Below are 9,560 nucleotides of genomic sequence, written 5' to 3'. Positions count from 1 at the left end.
ACAATATTTATCAGGGAATAACTATATCCAGGCAATAACTAGTATCCTAATAAAAAATTTAGATACGATATAGTTTATTTGGAATGGCCGAATAACGCAGTTTATTTTATTCAATGTACACATTATAATTTTATTCTTGTTTTATTGGCATTAATTTATATTTGCATAATATTATTTCTATTCTACAGCATTATATACAAATAACTTAGGGCATTTCTTATTCATATTAATAATGTTATTTGAATGTATATATATGTATATTTTATAAAAAAAATCTATCGCACATCATTCATTTAGGGTTTCATTTGCTTACAAAATGATTGCCTACAGTTTCGTTTGCACACAACTATATTGTATATATAAAATAAGAAAATCATATTAACACTTTGTACATACATCATTACTGATGAATCCGTGTTAAATTGCGGTGTCCAAAATGGATGTGCAGAGGTACATATAGAACAAAAAATCTTTTTCTATATAGTTCACTTTATTTATCGAATTTTTGTAAATTTTAGAATATATTTACATTATATAATCATTAGAATGCTCACAATGAGTACTATACATTATTTAGTATCATTGAAAAATTTGATAAGTTATTCTTATAATACTGCGGCTTATTGCATGGAACTTAAAGTCCTCCTAGGACTCAAAGTGGGATTTGCAAGTGTAAGGAAATATATTTTTTGTTACATGCTGCTTTGTATTCTTCCAGTTTCAACGTGACTATCCCACCGAAAAAGTTAGGATAATGATATTGTGATAGTGATTCTCAAAATCGCGCAATTACTAGCAGCTTGCGACGAATGTACTCCACAACGTATTTCTTCCACTGCTAGGAAACTGTAAAGAATATTCAATTTAATTTTAACAGCTATATTGCTAAGATACTATATGTTACACTAGATATCAATTTTTAATTACTACACAACAAACAAATTTAAAAAATTAAAGAAAGTCAGTAAAATAAAAAAATGTATGAATTTTATATTTTAGTTTATTAAAATATATCTGGAAAATAAAAGTTTGTATTAAAATATAATGTTACCTCGGCAAAAATCGCATCATAATATCTTCGTCATCGGTACAGACAGCCGGACCGACATCCTGATTTGACCAGGTATCTTATGATTGACATTTGTGGATATCCCGGCTGCTAGATATTCCTGTGTGTCTGTTGCAACTATACTGATTGTATTTATACGACTGTACTGATTGTACATTACTTTCCTTGCTTCCTTTTAGCATGTTTTTATCATCTTCTATGTCGCTCACGTGTGATCCACAATTTATTAGATTCGATACGACATTCTAAATACAGCAAGAATCTAAGAAATATCTAAGAAATAATCATAAGATAAAATGAGCTGAAAGAGCTGACTTCTTTCTCAATACCTTCCAAAAGTTTGATTGACTTATTCGCCTTTCATCTATTCCATATCTCCTTGTTCGTTTGCAAAAACTCATTGAATCCTATATTTATAGCAAATTCGTAGCCAAATTTCTAGTAGGGAATGTTTCGTATACTCCATTACTTTCGAGCGATCGAAATGGCATTCTTCTTTTTCTGCAGTCCTCTCACTGCACCTACATTCATCGACATTCTGATGAAAAGAATACATTTTTTGAATGTAACTACTGTACAGTTTAACGAAACAAGAAAACTACTTTTATTATATCAATTGTCTTTATTACCCATTCATAATCATAGCATTTAGCGTAGTTTCTCCAGATTCATCTAGATTACCACCAAAATCTCATAATCCTTTTGCATTGCAATTCTTCGCTCAGGAAACATTCTTCCTCTATTGCGTTCAGAGCACTTCCAATTAAATATTACGTCCCATGCTTAAATAATAATTAACAAAATGTTTTTAATAATTAATTAACAAACTTAAATAACAATTAACAAAGTCCTATGCTTAAATAATAATTAACAAAGTGCCTTTAAATCGCATATCTTTCATTCTTGACGAATTGACACAATTAGATATCTTTCACAATTGCTTCTTTAAATTTCCAGGAGAGCAATACCAAAAGAATGCTATTATCGATAGCGAATTTTGTTCGTTGATTGATTAATAAAGAAACAAGCTTCAAGGAATAACAAAATCTTGTAAATCTGGCGTGCTCCTATAGTTTCTCGGATGCACAGTGCTTGAGATATTAAATAACATGAAATTGTATAACAAAAAGTATAAAAAGAAAATATAAACTCTAATAAATTGAAAATATATATTTGATAAAATACTATTGTGTTATAAGATAGAATCACTTAGCGATAATATAATTTATTACTAATATTTCTTTGTCTGGCAAGTACTCACTAGAGGTATTGGATTGTTACATGTTACCTGAAAGATTGTAATTAGATTATTACATTACTAACGATTTTCTAATAAATGCATTGAACCATGTAAACATACCAATGCACGTGTAGTACGTTAATAGGAGACATAGAAAAGTTTTATCAACCTTATAATAAATTGAAGAATATATGTCTTTGTCCAAATGAATATATTTGTTAGAAAAATCAAAAATTCTTTTATACAATTCCGTCAGTTTCTCTTTACGCAGAGATATTTCACTATTACTCGCAATTCCAAGTCTATCACTCGTACAATTTTCCGTATTGAAATCAACTACTCTCACTAACGCTATGATTTCAACTACTGTTTCCAGTTTATTATTTGCAAAATTCGTACTTTATCGTTTGCCCAATCTATCTATTTTAACGGATCTAAGATATAATATACGTAAAAAACATAACATGTGTAAAAAAAAACAACAAAATCATAATAAATCATTTCGACAAGTCAAACATCAATGTCTAGATAGATCTAGATATCTAAACCTATCTAGACTATTTTTTTTTTCTATATACAGCCTACACATGTAGATCATATACAAAATATCCAAAGGATATTATTAGCGCATCAAAGTACTACCAAAAATAATCGTATGAAACTAGAATTTAGACGAGTAGCTCATAATAAAGAAAAAGTAATGTGGAACTCTACTTACATTGTGGCCCCTATTTTAAATTCTGTTATAATTAATATGCAAATTTTGCAAAAGGTCTCTCTTGTTCTTCAATTATTGCTACAACTGATGTGATTTTTTTATTGACAATTGATGTTCATGTTTACATCAACGTTTTTTCACGATATTTTTAAAGCGAATTTAATGTAGTTTAAAGTTCATGAATAACAAGATTATATCTTAAATTCTTAAGTCTTATTTTATAAAGGTAAGCTTGAATAATTCATTTTAAAGTATGAATAGATGTACAAATTAACAAGTTTCATCGAATCCATCATATTGCGAATAATTGCTGCATTGAACGAAATGTAATTTAGGGCCTAAAATAGGATTTGCAACATAATAAGGAAACGCCAACATTCCATTACACGCTGCTCCGTATTCTCCTTTGTTGTTCAATGCGATCACTCCGCCGAAGAAATTAGGATAATGTTGGGCGATTCTGCTTATTGCCTTCTTAGCAGCAATGTTCGGCGCTGCACCATTACGCATTTCTTCTACCGCTAGAAAGCTGTAAAAAATATTCAATTTCAACAACTATATTGCTAAGATATAATATATTATATTAGACATTAATTTTATTTATTTAACAAATTTAAGTAGGAAAATTAAAATAGGAAAATTAAGATAAAAATAGAATGCATACAAATTTATATTTTAGTTCATTAAAATGTACCTAAAAAATATATATTTATACTGAACACTTTCCAATAAGAAACACAAATGACACAGTACAATAACGACCCCTAATATCCTTTGCTAAACATGTTAAACAAAGATGAAACGATCAATGTGTTACATTGTGTCTCTCGCTGGAAAGACAATTAATATGTAATATTACCTCGGCAAAAATCGCATCATAATATCTCCGTCGCCGGTACTGGCAGCTGCACCAACGTCCTGATCGGCATATGCGCCAGCTCCTGCAATAGGAGAATCTCCAACGCGACCTGGTATCTTATACTTGGCGCCATTTGTAGATGTTCCAGCTGCTACTCGTCTCTGTGAGTCTATCGCGAGTATACCGATCGTGTCATGATTTTTCTCGTTTCCTATTAACACGTTTTTATCATCTTCTATGTTGCTCGGGCAATATGGTCCACAGCTACTTGTTGGATTTGGTATAACGTTCTAAATATATACAGCAAAAATATATCATAGAAATAATCATAAAATAAAATGTACTAAAAGAATAAGAATGACCTCTCTCTCAATACCTTCCAAAAGTTGGGTTGACACTTGTTTGTCTTCCACTGTGTCCACATCTCCTTAGATTCATTCGTTTGTAAAGATTCCTGCTTGAATCCCATATTCACAGCAAAATCTGTAGCCAAGCTTCCAACTAATAAGGAATGCTTTGTGTGTTCCAACACCTTGCGAGCAACCGAAATGGCATTCTTCACATTCCGCAGTCCTCCTACTCCACCTACATCCATCTTTGTCCTATAAAAAAAAATGCCTTTTTTGAATATACTACTAATATAGTTTAATAAAACAAGAAAGTTGCTTTTTTTGTTGCTTCAATTGCCTTTACCCATCCATAATCATAGCATCTAGTGTAGTTTCTCCAGATTCATCTGGACTGCCACCAAATCCCACCGTCTTTCTACATTGTTGCTCCTCGCACAGGGAACATCCTTCTTCTATCGCGTCCAGAGCACTTCTCTTCTGATTATGTATTACATCCCATGCTTAAATAAGTAACAGTATCTTTAAATTAGCAGAGATTGCATATCTTTCACTCTTGACAAGTTAATACAGTTAAATATCTCAAATTAATATACCTTTTTTCATTGCATCTTTGTAATCCCAGGTAATCACTATCACAGGATAATTATTGTTAAGAGTGCCAAGATTCCGTTTGTTAATTGCATTAATGAGCGAGCGAGTTTCAAGGAGAAATAAAATTCTCATAAAGCTGTCTGTCTTCATCTTGCAATTTCTGCCTACAACTTCTGGAGATGTATGGTATCTACAGAAGCATTAAATAGCATTAATTTATATATGTAACAGTAGATAACATAAAAGGGGAAAATATCTCTGATAAGCAGAAAATATATTATAGTTAATACTATTGTGCTACACAAATGAATAGAGTCATTCAGCGATAATAATTCAATGTTACTATAATCAAAAACTATTAGCAATTAGAAATTGCGAATTTTGTTTGTCTGGAGAATATCATTTAGATCTATTGGACTGTATTTTTTGTAGCAATTGCCCTGAGTAATTATGTTATCACATTGTTAATGTTTGATTTTGTGATGGGTACACTGGCCATATGTAAACATTGCATCAATGCACATGTATCATATACAGGGTGTCAAAAAATATTGTTAGCACATCGTCAATACACTATTCTGATATTATCAAAGTCCGATTTTATAGAATTAATATTTAAACGATTGGTTCATAATATAATTAATTTTAATTAATTAATTAATTAATTAATTTTTATTTAATTTTTTTCATATGTGGATAATTACGAAAAAAGATTGTTTTACAACAATCACCGATGAGGTGATTAAAGATTACTATTAACTAAAGAGATACTATTAAAGACTCAATCCTGGGCAAATTTTCGGCGATATGAAAAAAGTCCGGAAGTAATGAAGAACACTAACATTATCGACAATTGATATAAATTTGCTATTATATTTACATAAAAATTTGGCTCATACATTATTAAATTTATAATTTTTTACACAAATGTTACATAAATAAATATGTATCTTTGTAAAGCTATAATAGCCTATATTATTGTAGGAAAATTACAATTTTTTCTCTACAGTTATCATCTCTGTTGATAATTGTAATAAATGATAGTAAGAAAGTCATAGGAATTGATCAATCACAATTAAATCTGAGAAGAATAATCGACTATGATTGGTCAATTTCTTATGACTTACGACTTGCTCCGCTTGCTAGCTTCATTGTAAACGGTCCTTTATTGTAAAACCTATCTTCTATTAATTGCTGTGAGTTACCATGAGTAAAACTTGACACATTATTGCTCGCCGCAGAATAATGCACAGAAATTAGATGCGTCTGCAGTGGCCTCGTTTTTCATTTTTATTGCAGAGCCATATCTTCCACTCATTAACATGAATAAATTTCACTGACGACACTTAACTCATTATGTGTGCGAGATAGTGCTCATCTTTAGGAATTATCCAGGAGGGAGACGTCTGCGAGACAGATCGTACAATAATCGTTGTTTAACATTAATTAGTCAAAATACCTCTTAGGTGTAATCTACTAATTATACAAATTATCTTTTTATTTCGACTGTACGAAATGTCATTCAAAAAGGATCTAAGATTGCTCGTGAAGCCATACTATTTGATAAATATCCTCCTCAGTGTTTCCTACATCATCGCCAAACGCCTTCCTGTAATCTGTAATTATATATTTGCTCAAGACGGCTGCGAATTCGATGGGGTAAGTGATGCTAATTTGTCGGCGATTTTAACCAAGGTTATGCTTACATGTCATATTTATACAGATCATGTTTATACATTTTTTTGTAATATTTACATTGTACTACACGAGTTGTACTACACGAATTCTTTTTCATGTAGACAATATATAAGTAATGTAGATTATAAATTTGATAATATAATATAGAAAAAAATGATTAAATTTTACTGATTTATCTGACTTTAGTCAGATAATAATAATATAAAAAATGTAAAATAAAAGCCCAGTGTAATGATAAAGAATATGATAAGAATAAATGATAAGAATAAGGGTTTTAATAATCCATAGATTATTTGAATAAATGGTATATAAAATAGTACGAATAGTTTACATTATATACTTTCGATTTGTTTTTACAAGTACTACATATTCCTAAAGTTTGATATTACCTTTTTTGAATACCCTATACACATAGATATAGATTATTATATTTTATGCATAATACAATTCTGAGTTTAACTCTGGATTATAACAATAAAGCCTGCTATAGGCTAACATTACTTTGATTTTAAGCGAAACTTAAAACTTTCTTTGTCTTGTTTTAAAGCTCAAAAAGAGACAAAGAGTTTTAAGCCTCACTTAAAATCAAAGTAATGTTGGTGCAATCAGGCATTTAAACTCAAAGCGAATATTTTTATTGTACAATCTGTATGATTAACACTATGAGATTCTAAATTGTAGATAAAACTTAGAACTTTCCTTTATCAATCGTCACAAGACAGAGATTTACTTGTATTTTATATTTTAAACAGGACATTCTAGAACGTAGGTTTTCATAATTGCAGATGAGAATTAACATTTAATTATTTCATTAACAAGTACTTATGTTTTTAGAGGGAGACACAGATTCTCTTTTTCCTCATAACTGTTGTTATGATAAGGACAAGAAAGACCGGCAGCGTGACCATGATAAATTACTTGACGTCCAGTTTTATGTATACGAAAGGAGCAAACTTGATCTTATGGTTCTACGCGGACGTGCGGATGGGCATTCTATATGCATTTATTTTTATACGTAAGAGAAGACTATGGGCAGCAGCATGATAGACAAAATGTCGGCTAACTTGTTATCTTTTATAGAAAATCTAATGTATGTAACTGAATACATGAATATGATAGAATTAATTTTAATTGTTTCCCATAAACAGTACAACAGTTGGCCAACACTTTACCATCGTGAATTATAGACCATTGTATCATAAGCGATCTAATAGCACTTTGTGTGCAGTATTTGCATTAGTACTGCCAGAACCAATGTACCAAGGGCCTGAGAACGTCATCTATTTACGTGGAGCCAATGGATTGCAGGAGGAATTACAACGTGACACCAGAATGGTCTGGCTAGTGGCATTTTACACTGCATGGAATCCAGCTTGTGTAACCTTTGCACCGATATTTTCTGAGCTCTCTGCAGAGTAAGTGATTTAATTAAACATATACTATAGTTTGCAGAATGTTTATTTTGCATCTATTGCACATTTTCTTTTCTTTGATAATTGAATTATCTTTAATTTCTCTACACGTTATATTTATATTTTATTTACTTTGCAAAATATTATTTTTATATTATGTCTTAATTTAATTTAATTTAATTATATATTTGTATTCATAATTTTAATTATTTATTCAATTATTTCTCTTTATAAAATATTAAATATAATTAATTTCCAAATATTACTATCTTACTCTTCAATTAAATAATCAGGATGGATAATATTATTAATTTATATTAAAAAATATTTAAAAATATACTTTTTAAATATACTTTTAGATCTACAGGATAGTTCTCTATATCAACGAAGAAAATTTCCAGCAAATACAAAATTAACAAAATTCTGCTGAACGACTATATAATCTAATCTTTTTCTCTTCGCGAAAGAATATTTGATATGTTTACTGACATTGAAAATAATTATGGTTTAGATACGCATTGGAGAACTTCAAATTCGGTAAAGTAGATGTTGGAAGACATCCAGATGCTGCTGCAAAGTATCATGTCAGTGACGCCAGCACGAGCAAACAGCTACCAACATTAATACTTTTTAAAGATGGCAAGGAAGTAGAGCGACGTCCATACGCGGATCATAAAGGGAAGCTTGTTAAATTTCTTTTCTCACTGGTACGTCGTTATTCATATTTAATTTGTTAACTTCCTAGCTTATTAATTAGTAATTCTATCTTATTTATTTGTTTTAATTTTTCAGGACAATGTAAAGGCTGCATTCGATCTCAATAATATTTATAGTGATTGTAAAAAGAATCCTATCAAGAGAAAAGAAAAGAAGTTATTGAAGGCAGAATAATGAAGTGAAATACTTAGGCATTTAATAAGAAACTACAGTTCGTAATTGAGCGAGTTTTAATTAGATAATCTTCTACTATGTAGAAAGTACAACAAGCGCATTACCTTTATCGAATTCAGATTCTAAATTAATCCTTCGTCAGCAATCATATTTTTTTGCCTTCGTCTGTAATCTGGATCTTTTTCATTCAGTTCAACTTTTTTTTACTGTTCTAGATTTTCAAAAAAATGTAGAAAAGTTTCAGAGCTACTTTTCAATATCTCTATTACCAAAGTTACATTACCATATAATCTTTTAAGATAGTACACTCGCAACAATATCATCCAAAAGTTTGGTCCCATCATGTTCATTGGCCTCCAATAAGAGAGAATTTTTTTTTGACTATGATGTCCAAAGCTGCATGTACACGCGAAAAGAAAATGAATACAGATACGCATAGTCATATTATGCCAAACAAAATTATGAAAATTACATTACGGTAAAAATTATGACTTTTTTTACAATATTCATTTCATGTTCATCGCATGCTCATTTTTTATTAACATATCACTGCTAGTTTAGACTCTACAAAAATAAATATAACATTTTCATGAATTTTTGTATAGGCGACACGTAAAAAGTGTTTTTAATTGCTTGTATTTATTGAAACAGAATTCAATCTCATTGTAATTGCACATCGTCAAAGTCTTGTAGTATAATACAATATGTTAGTTTTAATTTACAAAAAATTTC

The 9,560-nt window shown here is 30.0% G+C and overlaps 2 protein-coding genes and 1 pseudogene across 2 annotated transcripts; 1 reads left to right on the top strand and 2 right to left on the bottom strand.

Annotated features, from left to right (window-relative positions):
* Window positions 1-1,466: 1,466 nt before the first annotated feature.
* LOC105621274 lies at window positions 1,467-1,970 on the bottom strand (annotated as a pseudogene).
* Window positions 1,971-3,297: 1,327 nt separating this feature from the next.
* LOC105621106 (N(4)-(Beta-N-acetylglucosaminyl)-L-asparaginase-like) lies at window positions 3,298-4,977 on the bottom strand. Its single transcript, XM_012202578.1, has 5 exons — window positions 4,830-4,977; window positions 4,580-4,736; window positions 4,263-4,488; window positions 3,887-4,176; window positions 3,298-3,556 (listed from the first exon to the last, which is right to left on the bottom strand). Exons 1-5 carry the CDS (start codon window positions 4,975-4,977, stop codon window positions 3,298-3,300), a joined length of 1,080 nt encoding a protein of 359 aa, XP_012057968.1.
* A 1,365-nt stretch (window positions 4,978-6,342) lies between these two features.
* Window positions 6,343-8,828, top strand: LOC105621105 (thioredoxin-related transmembrane protein 2 homolog). The gene is made up of 5 exons (XM_012202577.1): window positions 6,343-6,486; window positions 7,360-7,540; window positions 7,754-7,940; window positions 8,449-8,644; window positions 8,730-8,828. The coding sequence occupies exons 1-5, from the start codon at window positions 6,343-6,345 to the stop codon at window positions 8,826-8,828; spliced, it is 807 nt and encodes a 268-aa protein (XP_012057967.1).
* Window positions 8,829-9,560: the final 732 nt, after the last annotated feature.

This window comes from Atta cephalotes (genome assembly GCF_000143395.1).
Source record: "Atta cephalotes unplaced genomic scaffold scaffold00032, whole genome shotgun sequence".
Classification (NCBI taxonomy): domain Eukaryota; kingdom Metazoa; phylum Arthropoda; class Insecta; order Hymenoptera; family Formicidae; genus Atta; species Atta cephalotes.
This window is presented reverse-complemented; position numbering and strand designations above follow the sequence as displayed.

Bases quoted from the DNA above. Each gene is read 5' to 3' on its own strand.
- LOC105621105 (XM_012202577.1), top strand. From the start codon at position 6,343: ATGTCATTCAAAAAGGATCTAAGATTGCTCGTGAAGCCATACTATTTG. The intron at 7,541-7,753 runs GTAAGAGAAGAC...CTTTGTGTGCAG, and splicing joins ATATGCATTTATTTTTATAC to TATTTGCATTAGTACTGCCA. The intron at 8,645-8,729 runs GTACGTCGTTAT...TTAATTTTTCAG, and splicing joins TTAAATTTCTTTTCTCACTG to GACAATGTAAAGGCTGCATT.
- LOC105621106 (XM_012202578.1), bottom strand. From the start codon at position 4,977: ATGAAGACAGACAGCTTTATGAGAATTTTATTTCTCCTTGAAACTCGC. The intron at 4,737-4,829 runs GTATATTAATTT...TACTTATTTAAG, and splicing joins CAAAGATGCAATGAAAAAAG to CATGGGATGTAATACATAAT. The intron at 4,177-4,262 runs GTATTGAGAGAG...GTATATATTTAG, and splicing joins GTCAACCCAACTTTTGGAAG to AACGTTATACCAAATCCAAC.